The 26894-nt window shown below is 36.3% G+C and overlaps 1 protein-coding gene across 4 annotated transcripts in view; it reads left to right on the plus strand.

Moving 5' to 3' along the window:
* The window catches only part of Smg7 (SMG7 nonsense mediated mRNA decay factor), a 68088-nt gene that overhangs the window by 21534 nt on the left and 19660 nt on the right, over positions 1-26894 (plus strand). For 2 of the 4 annotated variants that reach the window (XM_038349005.1, XM_038349007.1), the window contains exons 2-11: positions 6347-6485; positions 13197-13228; positions 15835-15952; positions 17607-17739; positions 19573-19744; positions 20960-21031; positions 21923-22073; positions 22416-22551; positions 25182-25344; positions 26040-26193. In XM_038349005.1, the coding sequence (XP_038204933.1) occupies positions 6382-6485; positions 13197-13228; positions 15835-15952; positions 17607-17739; positions 19573-19744; positions 20960-21031; positions 21923-22073; positions 22416-22551; positions 25182-25344; positions 26040-26193 (1235 nt within the window). In that variant the 5' untranslated portion in view covers positions 6347-6381. The remainder of the gene's footprint in view (positions 1-6346; positions 6486-13196; positions 13229-15834; positions 15953-17606; positions 17740-19572; positions 19745-20959; positions 21032-21922; positions 22074-22415; positions 22552-25181; positions 25345-26039; positions 26194-26894) is intronic. The other 2 variants (XM_038349008.1, XM_038349006.1) reach the window with 2 other exon arrangements.

A 26894-nucleotide genomic window follows, 5' to 3' on the forward strand; every position in this document is an offset into this window, starting at 1 on the left:
GCTTTCTAAATTGATTTGTATTTATATGATTTAGTTCTTTTAAATTTATGAAGACTTGTTTGTGGTTCAGTTTATTGTCTATCTCAGTGACTTTATATGTGATTGGGAAAAAATGTTGTGTTGGGCAAAATATTATATAGATATTAATTAGGTAGGTTGTTGGTAGTACTGATCTAACCTTACCGGTTTTCTGCCTTGCTTATCCTGCTATTTACTAAAAGATGAATTTTGAAGTATTAAATAGATTTTTCTATTTTTTCCTTTTTTGTTTTATTTTTACTTGTGTGTTAATATCAAATGCTATAACAGTATGCTTTCACCTATTCCTCCTCTCCCCCCTCTGTGTGTGTGCGCGTGTGTGTGTGCGCGTATGCGTGTGTGTGTGTGTGTGTGTGCGCGTGCGTGTGCGTGTGCGTGTGTGTGTTTGGAGACAGTAGCTCATGTTGCCCGTACTGTCCTCAACATGCTTCAGCCTCCGAGGTCCTAAGATTAAAACATACACTACCATGTCTGGCCTCATTACGCTCCCTTTCTTTTTGGCTTGTTCTGTTGTTAAACATCTATATTTGTTTTAATCTCTATAATCTAGTAATTTTTCCTTTGATTTTGAAAGACTTTTTGCTGAATATAAAATTATGTTGAAGTTTTCTTCTTTTTTTTCTATACTTTGAAAATAATGCCTCTCTTGCCTTTTTTTCTGTAGGGATTCAACCATGGTTCTTACCTTTATTATTCCTTACAAAATATGTTTTTATTTTCTTTGTTTGCTTTTAAGATTTTCTTTTATTAAAATGATTCCATAGGTTTTCTTCTGTGGTTAAACATTTGCAGTTTATTGAGTATTTTAATCTGTGGGTATCAGTTTGGGGAAATATTTGATCTTTTCAGGAAAAGTTGAAAATTTGAATAACAAACACACACACACCTTTATGTATTAGGATACTACTTAAGAAAGTGGGATAGCATGAAGACTTGACACACAATAGACCTTAAAATTGCATATTTGTGAGTCTTTTTATAAATAGCGTTTGACTCTTAAGGCCAGAGAAAGCCATAAAAATTACTTGTGATATCTTAGTTTCTTCAAGGAACACTATTAGTTGCCATGAGAGTATGTATGTGATAGTTCTTTTATATAATTTATGCAAGAAATTATAGAATACCTTTTTTGTGGTAATTGTCTTTTTGACCAAAACCTTTCTAAAATTGGAGTTTGTTTAGGGAAGAGAAAAGGGTATAGAAGACCTCCTGGCAAAGAGCTTGAGCTAGAAGCTAAAAACCAAGACAAATTTCTGGACTTCTTCAGGTGTAATAAAAGTAGACATTTAGGTGGATTGCACACTGTTTAAAATGGAGGCTGAAATCATAAGCAGTAGTCAGTATTTATAAATAAGGTGTGACTACATGAGCCATTGAAAAGTGAAATGTGTGTTATGCAAATGTTTAGACTCTAGAATTCTGGGTTTAATTCCCAGTGCTAACAGTCTTTGAAGCCTTTGGCAAGTTTCCTATAAAGTCTGTCTTTATAAAATTGAAGAAATCTCAGGTTGCTATGAAAAACTCTGAATTATATCAAATTATATAATATTTAAGACTGCAAAAAGAATCTATACAATACAGTATACCAAGAAATTTCTCTACTTCTAGGTGATCTCTGAAATTTAAACAAAAAGATATGCAAAAGTCAAATTTTTGCCAGAAACCATTACTTAGCCCACATTTTCAGTTTTATCGAGGCAACTCCTTTTTAATTGACTTCCATATCTGATGTAAGAAATGGGTCAAATAATCAAATAATAAACTAAACCTGATACAGGGTCATATAGAGCCTGTGGTACATTATTTTGGCCCCAATGAATCACCTGCTTCCTTACATCTGCACCCTTCTCAACAGTCTTCGTATACTGGCCTTGGTGTGTTGTGTTACTTCTCTGACACAGATACAGGTGTGCGTCTGTGCTTCCCCTTCTAACACCGTTAGCACAGAATGAAGCTGAGGGTGAGACCACTTACAAGAACTGATTTTCTTAACTATTAATAGCCATCCAAGACTAGTGAATTAGACGTGAAGGTCAGCACTAACTTTAGCTAGCCTGAGAGATGAAGACTTCAAAGCAGCAAAATCTCTGGAGATTTTGAAGACATGTCTAGATTTATCAGGTTCCACTGAGCTGTTAAATTAAGCACCTACTGGCTTACCAATAAGAGCAGAGATGAAATGGTAGATGTGACCAGACTCTAGCAAATAACATTTGTCACAGACTGGTGCTGGAGTGTGGGAGGTGGACCAAGATGGTTCTGTGGATTTCAGTAGAAAAAAACTGGGAGAATTTAGCATTTGCTAATGGAGAAAACAGTAGAAGTAGGTGTAGAAGGAAAGAGCTCACTGGGGGTCAACAATACTTGGCAGGTGATGCTATATAAAAGCTTTTGCTTTTACTTTTGATAATGATAAAATCTGAGATTATTAGATGTGCAGGGGAGTTTAGTGCCTCTTTTAGGAATCTGAGTACTGGTGCTCATATTCTGTATACTGGTGACTGATGAGATTTGTTTAAAGTCCAGAACAGGACTGCCAAAAGAGTTCAGAAGTCTGAGACAATTTAGAAACTACACTGAATATAGAAAACTGATAAAATCGTTAAACATGGTTATCCTAGAAGCCAAGTTGAAAAAAAAATAAACAGTATCAAGAAGGCAGAATCTCTTTTAAGTGCTGCTGACAGGTTGAAAAGTAAGATGAGGTCTACAAACTGACCGCTGGATTTAGCTATGTGGAAGTCATTGAGGATCTATCTTATCAAAACAAGCTTTTCTTTGGAAAAGTGGGGCATAATAAGACTGAATTGTCTTCAGCTGTGTCTTAATGGAGACAGGGTCTTGCCCAGACTGGTACTGAACTTACTGCAGTCCTCCTGTCTCAGCTACTTCTCCCAGTTTATGAAAGAGTTTTTTAAGATGGACACATAACATTTATTTATAAGATAGGATAAGAAGAAACAACAGAAGAAAAGCCAACAAAGAGGAGAAAAATGGTTAAAAACTATTTCCTGATAGCCACCGGGACTTGCCTGCATATTCTGTATGCCTAGGAATGATGGTACAGCAGCAGCCTGGGAAGGGGCTGGTACAGAAGGGCCAAAAGCTTGAGAGCAGTCTGGGCTATACAATGCAAGTTCAAGACCAGTTTGTTTAAAATGAAATTCTTTTTTTTTTTTTTTTTTTTTTGTTTTTTTTGTTTTTCGAGACAGGGTTTCTCTGCAGCTTTTTTTTTTAGAGCCTGTCCTGGAACTAGCTCTTGTAGACCAGGCTGGCCTCGAACTCACAGAGATCCGCCTGCCTCTGCCTCCCGAGTGCTGGGATTAAAGGCGTGCGCCACCACCGCCCGGCTAAAATGAAATTCTTGAAAAAAGGGTTGGTGATAAAGAAATGTATAGTTTAATAACCGAGCATTTGCCTAGTGTAACTGGGTTCAGTTCCCAGTACCACCACCAGACATACATAAAATATGCATAAAAGGAAAAAAGTTTCTGAACTAAATAAAATTAATGGCAAATTTAGAGAGAATGAATAACTACTAATTCCTAGGAGCCTACTATACATATAGTGAAATACAAACATAATGCAAGTTAGGAGGTTGGACTTTGTACTTCCCTAATCTAAAGGTCCTCGGTACTTTACATTAAATAAAAGACTATGATTACTTTTTCCAGTGTCAAGGATAGAAACAAAACTCCCGTTCTCGTTTTGTTCTCTGTTCCTTTCCTTTTTAAATTTAAAAACATTTTTCAGAGCACTTTTAGGCCTTCACTAAAGTTATTTCTTTCCCCATAGTTTTCTTTTCAAGTTTGTTATACAGTTAAAATTTAGCTGTTTCAGATTCGCTTCTCTCCCTTAACAATATGTGTTAAGGTTTCTTTCTCCTTTTTCATATACTAAGTAAATAGTTATCAGGATGTACCATAGACTGTTCACCTGTTACAGGGCTTCTTGGTTGCTTCCAGGATTTGATAATAATAAATAAAATTGCTGTAAACACCTGCGTGCAGATTTTGTGTAGACATGAGTTTTCATTTTGTTTGTGTAGGTGCCGGAAGCACAATTTCTTCATTGTGTGGTGAGTATACAGTGTGAGAGACTGCTGGACTGTTTCATTCGCTGCACTAGTTTGTGCTACCGCTAACAGTCAGAGAGAGTGCCCATGGAGCCACACACTCATCAGTATTTTGGTTTTGTCAGTGTTCTGGATTTGGCCATTTTAGTAGTACAGAGTGGTCTCATTTTTCTTTTTGCATTAACCATAGTTTCAATTCTATTTTCTACTCTTTCAAATTTGTTCCGTGATTTGATGTTTGTTCTGTTAATCCTACGCCTGCTGTTTACATATATAGATACCTGATTACATCACTTTTTTGAGGTACTCTTTCCTGACCATTTTTCTATCATGCTAATTTGATTAAAATTGCTTTCTTTTTAATTTTTCCTCTATTGTAGGACATATTTATTCATTTTAAATGTTTTTTAGCTTGCTTTGCTTGCATACTTCAAGAAGGTATAAGTGTTATTACAAAGAATCAAATGTTTTTTAAAATGCTAACTGAAAACTTGCTCTGGTATATCTCATCTAATATAAAAATTGGGATCAGAAGAAACAGCTTTCTCATTGTTGATGACCTAATCTAAATTTCTTGTTTAATTATGTGCAGTATTGAACTGTTTTATTATGGATCTCGGATGTTTTAATTTCTGTACAATTATTTACTGTTTGATACATAGTACATAGATTGCACTTCATGAAAGCAGAGTCTGGATTTTAGAGAGACAAGTAAACGCTCATGTGTTTCTTTAATTATATAAAGTGGTGTATTTCCTGTATTTAAAAAAAGTCTGATATTCTTGGTTCTCATATTTTTTTTCTAAAATACCTGAAAACTAGTGTTAAATGTTAGGATCCTGGCTTTAAATTGAGACATTGTCTACATTGACTTGTATTTATTTGGGTGAATTTCATAGTAAGTATCATGCTAGATGTATACACACACACCTGAATAGATCAGACCTTATTTAGTGGAAAAATATGTAAACAAATGATTTATTTGTATAGTGCTGTAGCAAAACTGCACACACACGTGCTGGAATAATTGGCCAAACTACAGCTTTCTTACAGGCATTACCTCAGTTTTTACTTAAGCCAAGAGTGAGCTGGTCAGATGAGGGAAGGGGGTACATTCCAGGTTGAGTGAGAGTGCCAATAAAGATGCCGAGAGGCAGAACAGCAAGAAACTAAGAGTAACAGAGGCTCTCTGGGTCAGAGTCAGAGCTTCGCCATCTGATTTACTATGTCAAGGAAGTTGGAATTGCTTTCTCTCACTTTTTCCCACGAATATATGCTTTGAAAGTACATCAACAAAGCTCATTTCTGTCATTTTAGTGCTAAAAATTATGAAAAACCTTGTATTTGATTCTAAAACTGATTGATATGCAGTTCTAAGTTCAATATCCTAATTTGTAGAAGAAAGTAGTAGTTACATTTTTTTGACTGGTTGGGGGTTGTAGTTGACTGTAAACGGTAAAGATAAATGCAGTAATGGGTGACTTTTTTCATTGCTTATAGTAATAATAGCTTCTGTTACTCTTCTTCATCCTCAGAACATCTCAGTGAGGTGGTTTATTTATCTATGTCTTCTAACTAAACTGGAACACTTTAGGTTCCACTAAACTTTCACTTTAGGTTATAGCTAGCAAATAAATAGTAGCTTCATTTGTTTAAGAAGACACATAGCAGTGTCTCTTATATTCCCATTTTGTGAGATCACATATATAGAAATACTTCAGTATAATGTCTAGCACATAAGAACTGTAAATAATGCCAGGTGGTGGTGGTGCATGTCTTTAATCCTAGGCAGAGGCAGTCAGATCTCTGAGTTCAAGGCCAGCCTGGTCTGCAAGTCCAGGACAGGCAGGGCTGTTACACAGAGAAACCCTGTTCTGGAAACAAAAGCAGGATAAAGGGAGTCCATGTGGTTTGATGTTCCAGGGCAGTCTCACTGCAGATCCCCGCTAGGAAACTGGTATCACACTGTCCTATAGAGATCACTCAGCTTGTAAACAGTGAAGCACACATGAGGGCGTCGTTGAGAGTCTACAGCCAAAATCTGTTAGAAATATATACGGAATAACATTTAAAGGGGTTTTAAGAAACTAATTTAAAAAGAAGAGAAACTTTGTTATTTTTCCTTAGCTTTTTGCATTAAGTCATTTAAAATAAAAATTTAAAAGTTTTTCCCTAGGGGCGTTCTCTGTTTTTTTTGTGTTAACTCATATTTTCCTCCTCTCCTCTATCTAGAGTGTCTTAAACCATTCTACCTTGTGAGAAATTGGATGCTCTTGCAGATAGTCATTGTGGGAGAAAACGTTTCATTTAAGTCCCAGATGAGGACCGAAAACTTGAAATCAGAGGAGCATCTGAAATCAAGTAATATTAGGTAGGATAAAAATTACAAGGGATTTCTGCATTGTTATTCATTTCCAAGGTGTATATTAAATTTTTCATATTCTGTGGACGTTGAGAAAAGAATTTGAGTCTTCCTGAAGGATTGGGAAAGGATATGCTAAAAATTCTATTTTTACTTATGTGGCTTTGTGAGAAATTAAAGCTAGGTTTACTTTGACATTAACATTGATATCTTGTTGTCCAAGGAAACTTCTTTAAATGTACTGAAATACATTTGTATGTTTAGATACAAAGTTTTCTGAGTATTTATAAGCCTAGGTACATGTGATTCATCTTTTTCATATAAAATTTTTTCTTTATTATGTTTATGGGTGTATGTGTGTGTGCCACAAGCATACAGTGTGTGAGTCCAGAATAAAGTATTGGATACCCTGGGACTGGGGTTAGAAATGATCGTGAGCCCATGTCGGTACTGGGCAATGAACCTGGCTCCTCTGGAAGAATAGCCAGTACTTTTAACTGCTTCCTGAGATTCATCTTAAAATTTTTTCTTCAGAGTTAAAGAAACTGTCTTTTACATATTTGGTGATTTTATTTGACCCCAGGAAACATCAGTTCTGGGTTTTACTTCTCAGCATGGATTCAATTAAATGCCACAAAGACTTTGAGCGTTTGGTGGTAATATATTACAGAAGACCTCTTCTGCGTGACCAGTTAGTAACTCTTGCTGTAACATCTTAATGACATCGTGTGTCTGATTCATATCAGAGGTGTGGTTTTACACTTAAAGTTTTATACTCTATAAATTGATACCACCAAGATTGATGGTGACATTTGTAACTACTTCATTTCAGAAAACCTGCTTCATTTTTATAATGCTTATGAGCTCTGTTCTGGAATTGCATTGCAAGGTAGAATCATAGCTCTGCTACTTCCTAATCCTGTGACAGTCTCTGTCCCTTTTCCTCATCAACGAAATGTCACGTTCCTACTTACCTGATAGAAAGACTGAAATTTAAAGTTGTTTGCTTGTTTTCGGCATTGAGGGTCAAGCATGGACATGGCTCAACAAGTATTCTACCACTGAGCTACATCCCTGTCTACCCCTGCTATTTGTTGTTTTAAAGTAGAGTCCTCTTATGCAGGCAGGGCTAGCCTTGAACTTATTGTGTTACCCAGGGATGACCCCACACTTTGAATCCTACTGCCTCCATCTCAGGACTGCTTGCGTGTTACAGGCATGTACCTCTGTGCCGAGTGGAATGTAAAGATTTGTAATAGGTGAAAGCATGGCAAGAAGACCTAGTAAATAATACATAATTATATTATCAGGCTATTTTTTATTATTTATTTATTTATTTATTTTGGTTTTTCGAGACAGGGTTTCTCTGTGTAACAGTCTTAGCTGTCCTGGAACTAGCACTTGTAGACCAGATTGGCCTTGAACTCATGGAGATTCTTCTGCCTCTGCCTTCCGAGTGTTAGGTTTAAAGACATGCGCCACCACTGCCTTGGCAGGCTATTAATTTTAACTGATGATTTGGACTCTGTTCTCAGCATGGCATTTCAGTCATTTATTATTTGCTTCATATATTATCATGTCTCAGGTTTTTAAATGTTATTTTGAAATAATCAGATATAATCATAACTGATATTATAAAGGACAGAAAAGACATCCTAACTTGGTTCTTTTGTATTCTCTGTGTCTGCCACTGATGTTATTTTCTATTCATACTAAAAATATATTGGTTTTATCATCTGTTCACATGAGAACATAGTTTTATGGTATCTGAATAATTTATCTTTCTGTCCTTAAACGTTATGTGGAGGTAAAGAACCAGAGTCCTTAACTACCCCTTTGAACTGTTGTCTTTATTCCACTGTGTTCTTCCAGAAGAGATCCCAGGAAGCAGTAGGGGAAGGGAACCTGACTGCAGTTAGAATCCAAACTAGCAGGTAGTTTGGTCCCAGATTCTCCTTTGAGATGTCATTTAACGTGCTTTGTCTCATAGCAACCTTCATCTCTGAATGCCTGCCTGTACACTTACTTCAGCTTTCTCAATTAATTACCTATACTGTCCAAGCTGCCTGAACTAATGTTGGATTCTTTGCTCTGTATTGTCTCCCCTTTCCTAGTTTAACTTTGGAGATTTCTTGGAAAGGAGAGTTTTTCTAGTTAGTATTATCACTATCTCATTTCCAGTTATGAAATCTTTAATCTATGTTTTATACATCTAGTGTCATTTCCCCATGTGTATATGTGCCCTGTATGCATGCAGTGCCCACAGATGTAAAGTAACCTAATAGTGATTCTATACTCTGAATTCTTAAACACAGCATGCACTTTATCTGTTTACTGTCTCAGTTTTGTCTTTGGCTCTCATCCTTGAGATTCCTAGATCAGAATGGAATATATACATATACTCACAGACTGTAGGTAGGTCATGTAGTGAATGTATGGAATAGAGCAGTGGTTCTCAACCTTCCTAATGTTGCAACCCTTTAATACAGTTCCTCGTGTTACCGTCACCCCAAACATAACATTATTTTATTACTACTTCATAACTGTACTTTTCCTACTGTTAGGAATTGTAATGTAAGTCTCTGATGTGCAGGATAGCTGATATTTGATCCCTGTGAAAGGTTGTTCATCCCAAAAGGGGTCATAACCCTCAGGTTGAGAAATGCTGGTGTAGAGCATTGGCATGTACCAAACTTTTATACACTGACAGAAAGCAAATCCATATTTTTGTTAACCTTAACTGAGGAAAGCTCTGAGTAACAGCACCTTCCCTAGAGTTCCTTCTAAATGACAATAGTACAGCATTTTTATTTTTCTCTAGTTGATTATTAGAAAACTTAATGTCTAGAGAGCTATATATTTATGCTTCTCTGTGTTCATAGGATATTCACCGTACAGTATTTGGTTTACTATTTGGCATAATTAGGTTCTGATTTGATTCTTATGTTTATGACTATAATAGGTGAATATTGTAGTTATCTCAAATTGTTCCTTAGAACTATATGTTGAACAAGTGAACAAAGTAAGTTAAAAAGAAAACCACCTTGGCTCTTCCTACAAGGGAAGAAAAAAAGAAAACCAACTACCCTAGCCACTTATCCAAAATAAGTGGCTTAGCATTCGTGTGTTTTATTTTGATAGCTGTGAGTTTAGAATGGTTTTTTTTTTTTTTTTTTTTAAAAAAAAAAAAAAAAAAAAAACAGGGAAAATAGATCTGAACTTCAAGAAGAAAAATCTTTTATATGTCCCAATGCTATGGACTGTTACTACTATATGTTTGAGTTTTATTTTCTTAGACTCAGACGTGCTTAGCTGTAGTGATTAGGAACTAAACTCTGAAGCCAAAGTACTACTTCCAAGTCTGTCATGGGCTTGTTACTTAACCTCTCTATATGCTTATGTTTTCTCCAGGTATAAAATGGAGACAGTAATAGCACATAGTATATATTAAATGATTTATTTACACAAGGCCCAAGGCCCTTAGAACAGTGTTATAGTGCTAGCTTTTGTAGTAGCTACTGGTTGGAATGCATTAAATATATTTATAGATCTTGATTATGTTATCTCCATGTGAGTTGCTTCAGATTATAGTTTCCAGTGTATTATTGCTGATCCAGCCTTTTTTCGGCACTTTATTTCATGTTTTTCTTTTTTATTGTTTGACAGGCATAGTTTATTTCTCCTAATGAATAACTAAGAGCCACTGAGTGTAGTAGCACACCTGTAGTTCCAGCCCTTGGGGAGACTAAGGCTGGATGGTCATGGAAGTTCAAGGCCAGCTGTACCATATAGCAAAACAAAAGAAAACAAACAAAAATCCCAAAGACAATGTATATAATATTTTGAAAGTTTATATATTTAACTAACTGTGCTGTTTTATTATGAAGAGTATGGTGGTTTAATTTTCGGATTCTTGGTATTTTCCTTCCTTTCAGTATTCCTATAGTTTAAGAACAGACACACCTCACCATTGCCCATATTCTTCTGAGAAGGACATCTTGACTTGTATCCAGACAGGTGGGACTGTAGGGACAGGTATCCTTTAATTGTAAAGACAGCCTGTTCCACAGCAAATTCCAGCCCTGCCAAAGCTATGTATATAGTTAGGTCCTGGGCTTTTGTTGTTTTTGTTTAAAGATGCTTGTATCTATATGAGCATTGACTATAAGCTAATGTTAATTTGTTGAAGTTCTTTATCAAGAATTGCTGAAATATAGTTTTTTTGTTTTTTTTAGACTAGAGAGTATTCCATTTTGAGAAAAACGACAGGAAAGCTATGACTGGTAGGGGAGGGATATGTGTTTTCTCAGTTTGTGTGACCTTGGATTTTTAAGATCATATGCTGGCAGCCTTGTAAAGATTTTTTTCAGTGGTGAAAGTTAAGACCTAAAGTGATGAGTGAAGATGGACTATATGCATGATGAATTTGGTATATAATGTTCAGTACTAAGCACAGTTATCTGGTGAGCATTGTGCATTTGTATTAATAGTTTTTTATGTTAAACCCCATTGTGATTCTCTTCAAAAGATAAATATGCACACATATATAAGCAGTGGATATCTTTAAAGACTACAAGAAACAAAAGTATTCATCTTATATTTTACTGAAGTTAAAATTTACAATCATGGGGGCTGGAGTGGTAAGAACACTGGCTTCTCTTCAGTTCAGAGGATCTTGTTTCATTCCCACCTACGTGATAGCTCATGACCCCCGGTAGCTGAGTTCTCAGAATCTTCTGGTCTCTGCTGGTGCCAGGCACACCAGTAATGCACAGTTGTACACACAAACTGTCTTAAGTTAGGGTTTCTGTTACTGTGATCAACACCATGACCAAAAGCAACTAGGGGAGGAAGTTTATCTCACTTAGGTGTCCAGGAATAGTCCATCATGAAGGGCATTGTCTTGCTTTCTTAGTCAGCTCACTTTTTTCTACAACTCAAGACCACTGGCCGTGCTGGGACGCCTCCCCCACAGAGCCGGGCCCTCCCACAGAATTAATCAGTCGAGAAAATGCCCTGCAGGCTTGTCCGCAGGCCAGTCTGGTGAGGTCATTTTCTCAGTTGTGGTTCCTTCTCAAATGACTCCAACTTGTGTCAAGTTCACAAAAACCAGGACACAGGCAAAACACCCATATACATGAAATAACAGTTTTTTAAAAAGTTACTATAAAATATGTAAAATAGTGCTTTCCCTAAAATGTTTAGTACCTTTATATTCTTCTAGTTTTTGTTCCAGTTTAGTTCTTTTGAAATGGAAATCTCGTGGTGTAATAACTTGTGATTGTTGTTGTTGTTGACATGGAGTCACACATATGCGGTGGGTGCAGTGTGATTTTGAGTGCTTGTATTCATAATGACCCAGCCTCAGGGTGTTTGGCATATTCTTCACCCGATGTGTTTATCACTTTGTGAAGATAGTATTTAAAATCTACTTCTCTGGTTGTTAAGATTAGATGATCAGCATATATTGTTAGCTATAATCATTCTTCTATGCGAGAGAGTACCAGAACCGGTGGGAGAGCATGTTTCAGAGTTCCTGATAAGCAGAATGCTAGTGAAAAGGGATTCTAATGTTACATAATTTTAAGAGCTGTATTACTATAAAGCAGCTTTGGTAGACAAAGAATTTCCTTACTCCAGATATGTTTCACAAGGAAGTGTAATGCTCTGACTCATACACAAAGCAGAGTGATTATTAGCCAGTAAATGGAGGTGGTGTTCTTAGCCCAGGGACTATCCTTTTCAAAAGTCCAGTGACAGACTGACCCTAGATTAAGGAGAGGAGTGGTGAAAGCTAAGAGTTCAGAGGCTTCAGAATTTGTCACTAAAGACTTTGTAGTGGCAAAATCAAGCGTGCTTTCAAAAATACCTTTCACAGTAGTTCAGATGAGGAATGGGTCTAAGGAGGGAAGGTAAAGAGGTAATGCAGTGAAGGTACAACTGCTATTTAGAGGATAGCATTTCTCAGGAATTGCTAGAGAGTAAGACTTTGAAAGAAGGTGGGCATAAAGAACTTCTGGGGGTTGCCTTCCACAGCTCGAAAGCTTTGATAAAACTACCATGAAAAAGAAAACATTCCTAAGAGAATGAAGTATGGAGTTAAGGGTAGACCATGAGGTCGGTTTAGGGCCTTTCCTATACAGACAATTCTTGACTTTCAGAGGGGGAAATGCTTCTTTTTTTTAAAAAAAAAAAAAAGAATGGGGAACTTGAACATGTTTTTATGCCAAAGAGATGGAATTCTCAAGATTGTCAAAAAGGAAAGAAAAAAATCAAGCCCTTAATGAAATGCTAGAAAGAGCATTCCATTGAAATGAACTTTGATCTCATAAGGAGAGGACTCTAAATGCCAGAGCAGAGCTGTGTAACTGTCATCGCCAGTGGGGAAAGGGACAGGAACAAGCAGCTTGAGAAGAGTAGAAATTTGAAATGTTATGGTAGCTGGTAAATTGAAAACAAACTAGTCTTCAAGGTGTTGGGGGAAACCTTGTAATACCTTTACAGTCAGATATGGGGAAGTTACCAGTTTAATCTGTGAAGTAATTTGTAAGTTATGACATCAATTTCCCCAGACCCAGTGTTATACTGCATGTTAAAGGAAGGTATAGACTTCCCAGCCATCTAGCCTTATTGTAATGCATTGTTTTACTTGATAATTCAATATAATTATATTAATTTGACTTGGTTTGTTTTTAACTAATGTTCTTTTTTCTTATCTAGGCAGGCAGAAGTCCTGAAGGCTGAAATGACAGGTATTGACTGTCTTAATTCTTTATTTTATTCTATTAAGTTAATGGAAGAAAATTCCCTTTTGGGGGGGTATAGTACCAAATCCTGTGCTAGTTGCCAAGAACAATAATAACTTTGCTATAAATGTTTATTGGTCTTATATTTTGGGTTCTCCCTTAAATACTTCTCAGGAGATTAATGTAGTATATGCTACATTTGAATTGCTATTAATTGCATGATTATTTAGTTTTATGAATCTTTTATTAATAATATATAAATTATATTATTAACTCCATTGTAACTATATAAAGCTTTGTTTGATTAATATTTTCCCAGGAAATACTCTTTTCAGTTTGTAGTGACTCAAACCTGAGTAGTAAGTAAGACTTCAGGAAAATTGCTTATGTAGAAACTGCGCTCAAAGTCTGAAATTCAATGAGCCTTTTCTCATCTTTTCTGCTCGGAATAATATCTGAAGTCCATTGGGAAGAATTTTGGACTTAACTGCTGAAATAAAAAGATAATTCAAAGCTAGTGATCAGCATGTAATTGATAACAGCATGTGTTATCCTAACCTATCAAAGAGAGACGTGATAATAGATAGTATTCTAGTCTGGGAGGAATTTAGTTGTATGGTTAACACATGAACAATTCAGCTAATGTTGATTGATAACCAGCATTCTGACCAAAATTTATAGTTGAAAAGGGACTATACTAACTACTAAGGAGATAGTGTTTCTTCAGCTTTGACAGGGTATAATGTTTATGAGGAGCCTGATTATTGTATCATAAAGAATAAGACAGAAGAGAAACAAGGGTTGCTCACTGCTATTCTTCCTATTAGCACATTTGTGGCCATCATCGACACTGTGATACCAGTGTTAGAATTAGAGCTTGGATTAGCCTTAGAAATATTATCTGTATCATGTATATGGAACAGCATCAAGCTGCATGTACCATATGCTTTTTCCCAAAGCATCAAACATTTGTTTAAATTTACTCATTTGAATGACTTCTGCAATCCCCTAAAGCCCAGTGTAGTGCGCACACCTGTAACCCCAGCACATGAGAGTGAAGGTAGGAGGAGCACAAGCTCAAGGCTGGCCTGCGCTAGACATTGAGACTCTGTCTCCAAACAAATGAACAAAAACACTTTATAAGACTCAGTTCTTACTAGCCAGCAAATATTAACTCAAATATCCAGGGCACTCTTTGCTGAATAGGATTATAGTGAATTATAGATACTAATGGCCAACCTAAAGAGGAGTGGAAATTGTGACAATGTATAGCAGCAAACTCCTAGATGAAATTAAATTGCTTAACTAGATATTGGAAATTTGGTTTTTTTTTAATTATTTATTATGTATACAATATTCTGTCTGTGTGTATGTCTGCAGGCCAGAAGAGGGCACCAGACCTCATTACAGATGGTTGTGAGCCACCATGTGGTTGCTGGGAATTGAACTCAGGACCTTTGGAAGAACAGGCAATGCTCTTAACCACTGAGCCATCTCTCCAGCCCGATATTGGAAATTTGTAATTGTAAAGTTTGTTAAGTAGTTCTGAGGAAGCTTACTGTCAGCATTCGAACTATTCAACCCCTACAGGACTTTGGCAGAAAATGTGACCCCATTTCTTAAATACATAATCAGAGCCTGACTTCCTAATTTTATTCTATACAGCTACTCTTCTGACCTTTTAAGCAGTTTAATACCAGGCCTCAGCCTTTCTTCACATTTAAGTTATAATATGGACTGATCACAGAAGTGCCTTGGATGGGCATGTCCCATTCATGAAAATAATTTTCATTGTTATACTAGGGTAGTATAATAAAGTAGTAATAATCCAGGCATCTGCTGGTTGGTGAACTTATAGAAAAATTTTGCGAGGATCCTTGTAGGAATGATTGAAAATCAAAGGGAACCATGACTTGAATGAAGATACAGTTACAGGGGTAAACAATTTGATAGACATCATTATTTCAAATGGAGTGACTTATGAGATATATGACCTGCTGTGACATGAACAGGCAGAAATCCAAACCGACAGCAAAGAGTCAATCGTTTTTCAATGGCCATTTTAATTTCACAATGAAATTTTAAGGCTGAAAGATGGGTGGAGCAAATGGGTCAGCACACAGGAGTTTTTCTATACACAAGCATGGAAACTGGAGTTCAGATTCCAGCAACCATGTAAAGTCATGCTGGGCATACCTGCAATCCCAGCGCTAAGGAATAAGGAAGGTAGAGAAAAGAAGATCCCTGGGATTGTGTGGCTGACACCCTCACTGAAAACTTGTAGCTGCAGACTCACAAGAGTGATAGAAGGGTGCCTGGTGCTCTCTTTTGCTCTATTCACCCAGTGCATTCACCCCCACACACTCACATACACATACACTTCGTACACATGCACATGGTGTACATGGTTTTAAAAAATAGCTAAAACAGCAAACAAAAAACATTTTAAATCAAATTTAGCTACTAGCCAAAAGGCAGAAGGTGAAAGTCCTTTGAAATACAGTAACATAAAACTTGGGCGGCAGTGAATGGGGAGAGAAGGAGTCATTGGTATGGCTCATGGATTAAGTGATTTAACAACATGGTGGTGTTTTGTTTGCTTTGTTACACAGATTCTAAGCTGGGTCCAGCTGAGGTCTGGACATCCAGGCAAGCTCTGCAGGACTTGTACCAGAAAATGCTAGTTACTGATCTGGAATATGCTTTAGACAAGAAAGTAGAACAGGATCTGTAAGTATTGTCATTTGAGATGTTCCTGTGCAATCAGGAATCTTCAAGACTTTGAAACATTAATGTTTAATTGGTAATTTTTCAACCTGCCCTAGTATAAACTTTTTAAAAGAAATTCTAATACTTATGATTTTAAAAAAAAGAAATTTAACGATTAGTGTTTTTTTTCAGGTGCAGTCTTAGAAGGTGAGAGGAGGACTGTTTAGGTTTGAATTTTACCAAAGACCATTCTTAGAACATGCTGGAGTGGACAAATTTAAACATATATATGATACTTCAAATTTTAAGTGTATCTGTATTGTTTTATAATTAAACCATGATAGTAAAGATAGACTTTTCTTTGATAGTGGGATTTTGCATTTGGTCTTAGCCCAAAAGCCAAGAAACTATGGTCAATATCATACTGTTTGTTCAACAGGAAAGTGTATTTGAAAGTAAAGTTCATTTAATCAAATCCATGGCTATATCTTCCTGCTCACCAGAAAACTAAAGAAAGATTTTGTGTTTAGGCAATTCCACTTATTCTTTCTAGGAAGGATGAAATGGCAGATAATCAGTGAGTGAATAAAGGTCTTTGGTAGAAAATCTTGTCTTATAAATTGAAACAGGGACGGTAAGTTTGATGGAAAATTAAGCAGCAGTTAAGAACATTCTGTCTTTAATCCTAGCACTCAGGAGGCAGAGGCAGCCAGGTCTCTGAGTTTGAGGTTGGCCAGGGCTACATAGTGAAACCCTGTCTTGAAAAAACAAAAAAAGAAAACATTCTGTCTAGTAAGGCCTAATAGCCCAAGTTGTGATGGTGTTGGTTTTACCTTTTTCCTGTGCTTTTTGTGCCCTGTGTTTTTAGAAAGTCTAGTGGTTTAACTTAATAACTAATCAGAACTCATGTCTGTAATATTTGAGTCCATGATGAGAAAGCATCACCAAGTAAAGGAATATTGATGTCCTAAACTATTTTTTTTAAAACCTTAAAAGTTCTAGAGCCTCAAAAATAAGAGATTGACATTGATACTTTAGTTCATTAATATTGAATTTAAGCTGATAATGTAATGATTAATGTCATTTTGGTATACTAAATTTTAGCATTGTGTTGTTTAAATAAAAATTTGAAATGTGGCTTCTATTTCATATTGTAAAGAAAGTATTAAGCCTTAACCTGTAAGATAAACAAAATCATTAAACATTAAATAGAAGTGTATGTTGTGCATAATTAGCTGGGGAAAGTAAAGGATAGAACTTGATATATACAAAGCCCCCCCCCCCCCAGTGTGTCACCTTGAGTAGGGTATAATTATTTTTGGCCCAGTGTGTTAAAATTGTTAACAGCTTATTTTACTTTGATCTTGCCACTATGGTTTTGGTTTTTATCCTGGGATTCTTAATTAGTTCTTACTGTAATAGCTCTAAAGGGTCATAGTAGAAGCCACATTCTGCTTACTGGAGCATTTGGTAAGTGTCCACTAAAGTCAGTTGTATTCTACTGCATGTATAGTCTTGTTCAAAGAAAAGCATGAAGTTATTTAATTAAATAACTTTGATGCTGGTTTGCTGTTTGGTGTGGTATATAACAAACAGTTCTTTCTTGTTCTCAGGGGGACCAGTGTCTGCCCAGTGAGTTACTACTATACCAAATAGAATTATGTTTTGTTTTCAGCTGGAATCATGCCTTTAAGAATCAGATCACAACACTACAAGGCCAAGCAAAGAATCGAGCAAACCCAAATCGTAGTGAAGTTCAGGCAAACCTTTCTCTGTTCCTAGAGGCAGCTAGTGGCTTCTATACTCAGGTGAGTTCTGCCTCGTGTATGAATTCTCCTAGCTTTAGTGGTACTCTGTTCTTTGTACATAACTTTTGTATATGTGATACTATTAACTACCTTATATCCGAAAGTTGATCACATATAGTTTCACATCATGTAGATGTCTGAAATTATCTTTTTAAAAGATACAGACTTAAGTTTGGGAATGTAGTATTGAGGTCTTGGGTTCAAATCTCAGTATTGTCAGAGAGAGGGAGAAAGAAAGATATATGCTTAGGATGGAGGTTTAATTATATGAATAAAAAGAGGTATAATGAGAACCAAGCCTCAGGGAGGCATGGAAGTAGTCATATAATCAAACCAAGTATAGTCATTATGAAAGTAGTAGCTACTTTGTGCCAGGTAAACTGTTTGAGTATTGGGCTAGAGAGATGGCACAGCCGTTAAGAGCACTGGCCGCTCTTCCAGAGTTACTGAGTTCAGTTCCCAGCAACTACATGGTGGCTCACAGCCATCTATAATAGGACCTGAGATGCCTTCTTTGGCATGCTATTATACGTGCAGTGCACTCATATATGATAAAAATTTAAAAATCTTTGCAAAAAGTTGCAATGTCAGGTGAATTTTCGTACTATGATTTACATAGTAGAATTTATATGGATCATAAAATGATTTTAAATTATCTAGGAAATTGAGTCATCTATTTTATTCAGATTGAAAAATAAGCTATATTATTTTCACATATTTCCCTTTTTCTTAGTCACATCCTGATGCAATTTACAAAGGAATTTTCTTTAAGCGTAATGATTTTACAAAGGACTTTAAGCGTAATGACTTGGAAAAAATGCTATTTGGGGCTGGAGAGATGGCTCGGTAGTTGAGAGCACTTCACTCTTACACAGGACTGCAGTGTTCACTCACATAATAGCTCTCAACTCTGCAATTCGAGTCCCAGAGGACCTTCTGATGTCCATGGACTTTTTTTTTTTTTTTTTTTTTTTTTTTTGGTTTTTCGAGACAGGGTTTCTCTGTGGCTTTGGAGCCTGTCCTGGAACTAGCTCTTGTAGACCAGGCTGGTCTCGAACTCACAGAGATCCGCCTGCCTCTGCCTCCTGAGTGCTGGGATTAAAGGCGTGCGCCACCACCGCCCGGCGTCCATGGACTTTTTACACACATGTATATATACACGAATACTTGCACATTGAGTAAATAAGTAGACATTCTTTTTCTTTTTCTTCATTCAATGAAATGGTTAAATTAAAATAAAGCCAATATATAGGTGTGGACAAGCAGCACAGGAAGAACTGGCCAAAGATTTTTTTTTTTCAGTGCATAGTCTTTAAAAGCCTGTCATTACAAGGGCTGGTGACCTGAGTTTGATCCCTGAAGCCAATGGGGTAGAATGAACTGACTCCTGCAAGTTGTCCCGACTTCTGCCCATGTGCCATGTAACAACATGGCACACACACCCCTTACACACACACAAAATCAATTTTAAAATATTTTATTATCCATTTAATTACAAATAGATGAAATAGCAATTAAAACACACACAAGTGGTACATATACAAATACTTGAACATTGAGTAAATATTTTTAATTTCATCTATTTGTAATTAAATGGATAATAAAATATTTTTAACTTGATTTGTTTTGTGTGTGTGTTGGTTTTTTTTAAAAAATGCTTTACCTGAAAATACTTTGATAATGAGAATCAGCCAGTCAAAGATTAAATTTAACCCACATACAATTTGTATGATAGTCTCAGCAGCATGTGATACATAGATACATATCTTCTATGTAAACTTTACTGTTAGAACATTCTGACTTTTCTAAATTTTGCTTGTGTTTTTTCTTCAGTTATTACAGGAACTGTGTACGGTGTTTAATGTAGATTTGCCATGCCGTGTGAAGTCTTCCCAGTTGGGAATTATTAGCAATAAACAGACGCACACCAGCGCCATAGTGAAGCCACAGTCCAGCTCCTGTTCCTACATTTGCCAGCACTGCCTCGTCCACCTTGGAGACATTGGTGAGCCTTTGAAAATTATATTAATATATACATTAATGATATGTTCATCCTTTTCTTAGGAATAGTCATAGGAAGAAGCCTGTTAAATGCATGTGTGGTTTAGATTGATATACAAAGAAATTATAAAATCCCCTTTAAGAACTTACATTTTTTTCTACGTTTTGAGATTGGCAGAAGAATTTTGAGAAAAAAAAAAAAAACTCACTAAAATTTAAATTCTTTTCAGATTTGATCCAGATATAGGCAAATAGTAAACACTAAAAATGTAGTCAAAGGTAAATCATCAAAGTGATGCTGTGTTTTCTAAATTAGAAACTTGAACTCCTTTGGAATAAAGTTTGTAAATTTGGAATAAAGTTTGTAAATTTCTTTGAGAACTAGATTGTTATTTCTTCCTGCTGATGCACTGAAAGCTCGTTTCATGTTGCTTCCTTTCAAAAGTTAAATTTGTATTTCCGTTATACGTATATTTTATCTGGGGTTATTATTAATAACTTATCTTTCTGTTCATTGCTTTAAGGTTACCTAAAAAGGTTATAAAATAAATTAACTATAGGATTATGTTTTGTCCTGAAATAACAAGGAATGGAAACATTAGTGTATTAGTAAATTTTAGATTTCTTAATGCCATAAATTAGTGGTGACATTATGAGAGGTCACATCAAAGATATCAGTGAGCTCTGCAAGGAGATGCAGCGGTAGTGTGTTTAGGATGGTTTTGCTTTAAATGTTTTCTTTGCACACACCTTAATATTGCAGTAGATGCGAGGCATTTTTCAAAAATCACTATAAGATATTGAAGAAATATTTAATTTTCAGATCATATTGTATAGTGTTTTTTGTTTTGTTTTGTTTTTAAGTGCCATATAAGTCACCCCTTCTTGTGGGCCGGCTCCAGGTCACCAGCATAGTCCATAGTGGGAGCTGGTGATGCATGACACTGGAGGACCTGAAAATGGGGGCTAGGTAAGCTTTAAAATTAGTTACATGCTGAATGTCTCAAATAGAGAAGCCTGGATGGACACGTCACACATAATCCTATAGTTAATTTGTTTTAAATTTTTCTATCTTTAATGGCCTTTAAAGTAATTTTAATGTCTTTGTTATCTTTAGAATTTAAAGCTCTAGCTGTTTTGGACATGCCCTCCTGGTGGTTTTTGTGTATATTTGTGTATATCTATCTGGTTTTAAACTGAGTTTTCTTTTTCTTCTTAGCTCGATACAGAAACCAGACCAGCCAGGCAGAGTCCTACTATAGGCATGCAGCTCAGCTTGTCCCCTCCAATGGTGAGTGGGCCTGCCACTGTAAGGCTGACCATGTCACTCTGTTCTTTATAGCACTGTAACAGATAAGCTCTACTTTTGAAGTGTGTTGAAGCCGTGGATGTTGAATTTCAAGATCATTGAGTTTCATTTCTTCCTTTTTCACTTTTATACTCCGTAAAATGAATTTCTCTTTAAGTTACTTTGTTAGAAAGCCAGTATAAGTGGAATTAATGTGATCTGATAATGTTTCTACAACTCTAGCATTCTTAATTGTCCAATAGATTAATGATCTTTCAGGATAGCTATTTCTCCTTAGAAAACCTAGATAATATTTGTTGACGGTCCCAAAATTGGCATTCTTGAATTAAAGAGCTTAACAGCAGATATGTAATGTTAAAAATCATTCATAGAAAACTATGTTGGAATTTCTTTAGATATTAGAAAATATCTCAAGTAGAGCTGCTGATACATCTTAGGAGCAGAGCTCAGTGGTTGTAATGAGTCCTCATCACCCACAGCGCCAAGGAGATTTACTAGCTAACCCTTTCGGAATCCATGAGTGCTTATTGTATTGATCCTATTGTACAGGATTTGAAAGTTTTATTTTGAAAGTCTAGTTTCATAGCCCAATATGCCTTTGAACTCTTATCCTTCTGTCTGAGCATGAGTGTTTGGAATACAGTGTGTGCTACCATACTCAATATTTAATTGTGTGACTTTTTAACCTGCCCATGATAGGGTGCGCCATCACTAATGTGTACAGTTTCACATTATACCCAACTGTAATTGATAGTCATGAGATTCGCCTTAAACAGTACTTTGCACTATTAATTCAAGGATTTGACTGAGCATTTCTATCTTGATAGCAGGATTGGTTCTTGGTGACTTTAGAATCTTAACTTTCTCCTTTAGGTCAGCCTTACAATCAGTTGGCTATCTTAGCTTCTTCCAAAGGAGACCACCTGACCACAATTTTCTACTACTGCAGAAGCATTGCTGTGAAATTCCCTTTCCCAGCTGCCTCCACCAATCTACAGAAAGCACTTTCTAAAGCACTGGAAAGGTAGGGCTGACTTTTTTCCAAGAGAATTTTGTGTAACCTGGAACCTTAATCTCTCAAATTTTAGTGTCCAGGAAATACTGGCCAGTGATATATTTACCTTTTATCTCTATACCTATAATCTAATACCAAAATTATTTTGTATGCAGTTACTGATTTGTACCCAGCATGTGATTTATTGCAGTTAAATGCTGACTCATCTAAGTTGTAAGCTATGAAGCTAGACTTAGGACCCTTTTCCTGTCTATTAGGTGCTCAAGTAGTTTGCAAGCTAAATCCAGTTGTAGGGGTTTTGCTAATTGTGCTGATTAAGTAAGATTCATGCAGGTTTTTCTTTCATTTCAGCCGGGATGAGTTGAAAACCAAGTGGGGTGTTTCTGACTTCATCAAGGCGTTTATTAAATTCCATGGCCATGTATACCTGAGTAAGAGTTTGGAAAAGTTGAGCCCTCTTCGAGAGAAGTTGGAAGAACAGTTTAAGGTTCGAGTTAAAAACAAAAAATGTTTGTCTTCTCTAAATCAGAAACCTTAAGATTTGGAGAGAATTAACTTAGCCTTTTTGTCTTTTTGTGGTGTTGAGGATGGAACTGAGGGCCTAGTATAAGCTTCTTAACAAATGCTTTGCCACTAAGATACACCCAGATGAACCAGACTCCTAGTTCCTGAGCTATGCTAGCCATACATGTTGTAGCAACCTTCTCATTGACCCCACCCCCGCCAGCTGACAAAACAGGTCAAAGTGGAATGTATTAAGAAACAAGACAGTCTGATATACATTACTTTATTTTAAATGTTTTTAAGAATCTTAAATATATTGAAATATTTGACTGTTCAGTATTAATGTTTAGGGCATTGGAATCAGCAGTGAACCAGATACTCTGAATCTTGTATTTCTGGGTTACTCCTTTGTATAGAAAAGCTGTCTATAACTAAATGTTGAGAAGTCTTGCGTTTAAGGAGTTTAACTGGGTAGACTGGATGGTGCATACTTATAATGTAATCCCAGGACTTGGGAGGCAGAGACAGGTAGATCTTTATGAGTTTGAGGACAGCCTGATCTTCATGGCATCCAAGCCAGCCAGGGCTACATAGTGATAAACTGTCCAAAACAAACAGTAACACAAAACTTGCACAGTGAAAGCATAAATTAGCCAAATATAGTCAGTGTAAAATAATTACAGATAACCATCATTTGTAAGATATTATATTTGCAATAGAAATAGTGTATTGCAAAATAATCTTTCCTGGTCTTCTTCTGTTTCCTTCCTTCATGTTTGAACTTATGCCATGGTATTTATAGGGTTGAGTGTGTAAAAGAAACATGGACTTAAGTGTTCTCAACTACTTAGTCTAGAAAACAATATTGGAATCTGAATAGACGTGTTGGATTAAAAGTATAACCAACATAAATGGTTAGCTTATTTAGAAGGATAGGTGTATAAATTGAAGGAGAAATTTTATTGGGAAATTCTGTCAGAGATTAGGAAATTAAGTAATGTTTGTCTTTGGAAAGGGACTTAACATTATCAACAGATACAGTGGAATTGCAGATCACATGGAGGTTGAGTTATCAAAAACAAATCTGAATTTTTCTCCAAAGTAATGTAGAAGACTTTGCTTATATAACTCACAGTGACTATTTTAGACTCTGCCTCTCTTGATAGATAGATGGAGGGAGGGAGGGAGAGAGAGAGAGAGAGAGAGGAGAGAGAGGAGAGAGAGATCTCAGAATGCAGTAAAGGCGACAGACATGTTGGATGCAGCAGGCAGGAACGATCTTGTCTGGATCGTCAGTTCTGGTTTTATTATTTGAGGTTTTTGTTTTGTTTAGATATGGTCTCACTCTAGCCTCTGTTGACCTCAAAATTGCTTCAATCATTACAGTCATGCCAAACTTTCTGTCTCAACTTCCCAAGTACTGAGATTATAAGCTACTACATCTGGTGTATTGTCAGTTCTTACCAGAAGACTGGTAACACTTGAGTCTGCTATCTTCCAGAATGTTCCCCTGGGAGAAATGCAGAAAGGCTGGCTACAGCTAAAAATATCCATCCTAGTAGCTGTCAACTTTATTAGGAACTTAGGTTCCCATCACAGATGTTAAAACAGAAGTATAACTACATTGAGACCACCACCTATGAGAATCTGCATGGTAATGTTCTATACTGCTTAGCAGGTTACTATAAACATAGTTGTTACTAGGTAAATAAAACTTGGTAAAAATCATATAAGTGAAAAGTTCAGGACAAATCTTGTCATACTTCATGTATCAAGGGTTCAAAAGAATACTTGAATCTTATTTTTGGAATTCTTTCACTGCATAGATCTGCCTTCGATCATTTGTCCTTTTTAAACTTTTTTTGTTTTTTTGGTTTTTTGAAACAAGGTTTCTCTGTGTAGCTTTGGAGCCTATCTGGGAACTCACTTTGTAGATGAAGCTGGCCTCTAACTCAGAGATCCACCTGCCTCTGTCTCCCAGTGCTGGGTTTACAGTCGTGCGCTACCACTGCCCAACTAAAACATTTTGTTCAATATGTATGTCTCTTACAAGGCAACCTCTAATGGCTTAACATATCTAAATATATGTATAACTCCAAGTATTATCATTATCTTATCAGATCATATTAAAAGTATATATTGTTTCCAGAGCTAGAGAGATTACTCAGCAGTTAGGAATGCTGGTTGCTCTTCCAGAAAACCCAAGTTCCATCCCTAGTACCCACATGGGAGCTCACACTTATCCATAACTTCACTTCCAGGGAATCCAACACCATCTTTTGGTCTCTTCAGGTACCAGGCATGCATATGGTGCGTGTTTATGGAAACACCAGTATTCATAAAATAAAAGTAAATAAGTCTTTTTCAATACGTGGACAGTTTCTTAGGGCAAAAATGTTTGTTCAGTAGTGCCTAAATTTTTTTGGAGGAAGAGTTTTCTTTGTAGACATTAGATACCTATAAAATACTGGAATTAAGAGTGGGACAGTTTACTCAACCAGTAATCCTAATACACTACTCTGTGATTCTAAATGTAGTTAATTACTAATTCTTGTGTGTAAGACACATCCTGCTCTTGATAATATATGCAGTATTTTTTGTCTCCTGTTACAGAAGCTGCTGTTCCAAAAAGCTTTCAACTCTCAGCAGTTAGTTCATGTCACTGTCATTAATCTGTTTCAACTTCATCATCTTCGTGACTTTAGCAATGAAACAGAGCAGCATAGTTACAGCCAAGATGAACAGCTATGCTGGACCCAGTTGCTGGCCCTCTTTAGTGAGTATTATACTATGTAACTCTGAAAGATGCAGTTTGCATAATTAGACATTATTATAGATGTAGCCAAATGAGTCCTGTATTCTCTTTTTGGGTTTTTTGTTGTTTGGTTGGTTTATTTGTTTTTGGTTGGTTAGTTGGATTTTGTTTTGTTTTGTTTTTATGTTTGTTTGCTTTTGAGACGGGGTTTCTCTGTGTAACAGGCCTGGCTGTCCTAGAACTCACTCTGTAGACCAGGCTGGCCTTGAACTCATAGAGATTTGCCTGACTCTGCCTCCAAAGTGCTGGGATTAAAGGTGTGCACCACTACCACCTGTCAAGTCCTGTATTTCTTGTTGTTTGATCAGGAGACTTAAACATCAAATTCTGTCCTTTTGTCTGCTTATATAATAGTAACACTCATCTGCTTTACATACATACTATTTGAACACAAAAAAGAAAATGTTTCCTCTCAGCTTTTCTGGTTTTTGATATAATCTTACTGTGTATTCCCAGGCTTACCTTAAACTCATGGTCCTCCTATTTTTAGCCCAAGTATTGGGAATATAACTGTGGGCTACCATGCCTAGCTGAAAATTTATTTAGAAAGAAACTAAGATGCATGAGTGTTTAATATAGCAGAAAGCTCATAGTTGATATTTTGAACTGGTGTGCTGTTTAAAATCTGAATCTTTTTCTCTACCCTACTCCCCAAGTGTCTTTTCTTGGCATCCTGTGCAAATGTCCTCTCCAGAACGATTCTCAGGAGTCCTACAATGCCTATCCCCTTCCTGCAGTCAAGGTCTCCATGGACTGGCTAAGACTCCGACCTCGAATCTTTCAGGAAGCAGTGGTGGATGAAAGGCAGTAGTAAGTGTTATGAAGTTTTAAGGTAGTTTCATCTGATGTTCATAGACACAGGAGAACTGCCTTCTGAAACAATATTAAACAAATGACTGTGTTTTCTGCCTACTGTAAGGAAATTGAAATGAAAACTTCTATACATGCTTTCATTTATTTTTTGAATTCTTCATGTGAGACACACAAATCTTAGATAGAAATTTGTGACTCCTGTATTCCCCCGTTGCTATATTATGAAGAGGTATTTTTTACATTTCAGAATGAACTTGGCATAAAAATTTTTTGGTTTTTGGGTTTTTTTGTTTGTTTGTTTGTTTGGTTTTTTGGGTTTTTTTGTTTTTGGTTTTGGTTTTTTTTGAGACAGAGTTTTTCTGTATAGCTTTGAAGCCTGTCCTGAACCCACTCTGTAGACCAGGCTGGCCTCAAACTCACAGAGATCTGCCTGCCTTTACCTTCCGAGTGCTGGGATTAAAGGTCTGTGCCACCACTACCCAGCAACATTTGAGACAGTTCTTAAAAACTTTTTATTTTAGTGATGAATGACATTTTCAGTGTACATTTGATTGTAGAAATAATGTTTCAGAAAGATTTTGCAGCGGTAGAAAGTTCCTCTCCTGCATATCTTAGTTGTTTAAGCTTCTGAATTTTCTGCTTTAGCCTGGTATGAACACAGAAGTGACTATCTAATAAATGATGGAACCCCATTAAGA

Source organism: Arvicola amphibius, chromosome 12 (assembly GCF_903992535.2).
Source record: "Arvicola amphibius chromosome 12, mArvAmp1.2, whole genome shotgun sequence".
Taxonomy (NCBI): Eukaryota; Metazoa; Chordata; class Mammalia; order Rodentia; family Cricetidae; genus Arvicola; species Arvicola amphibius.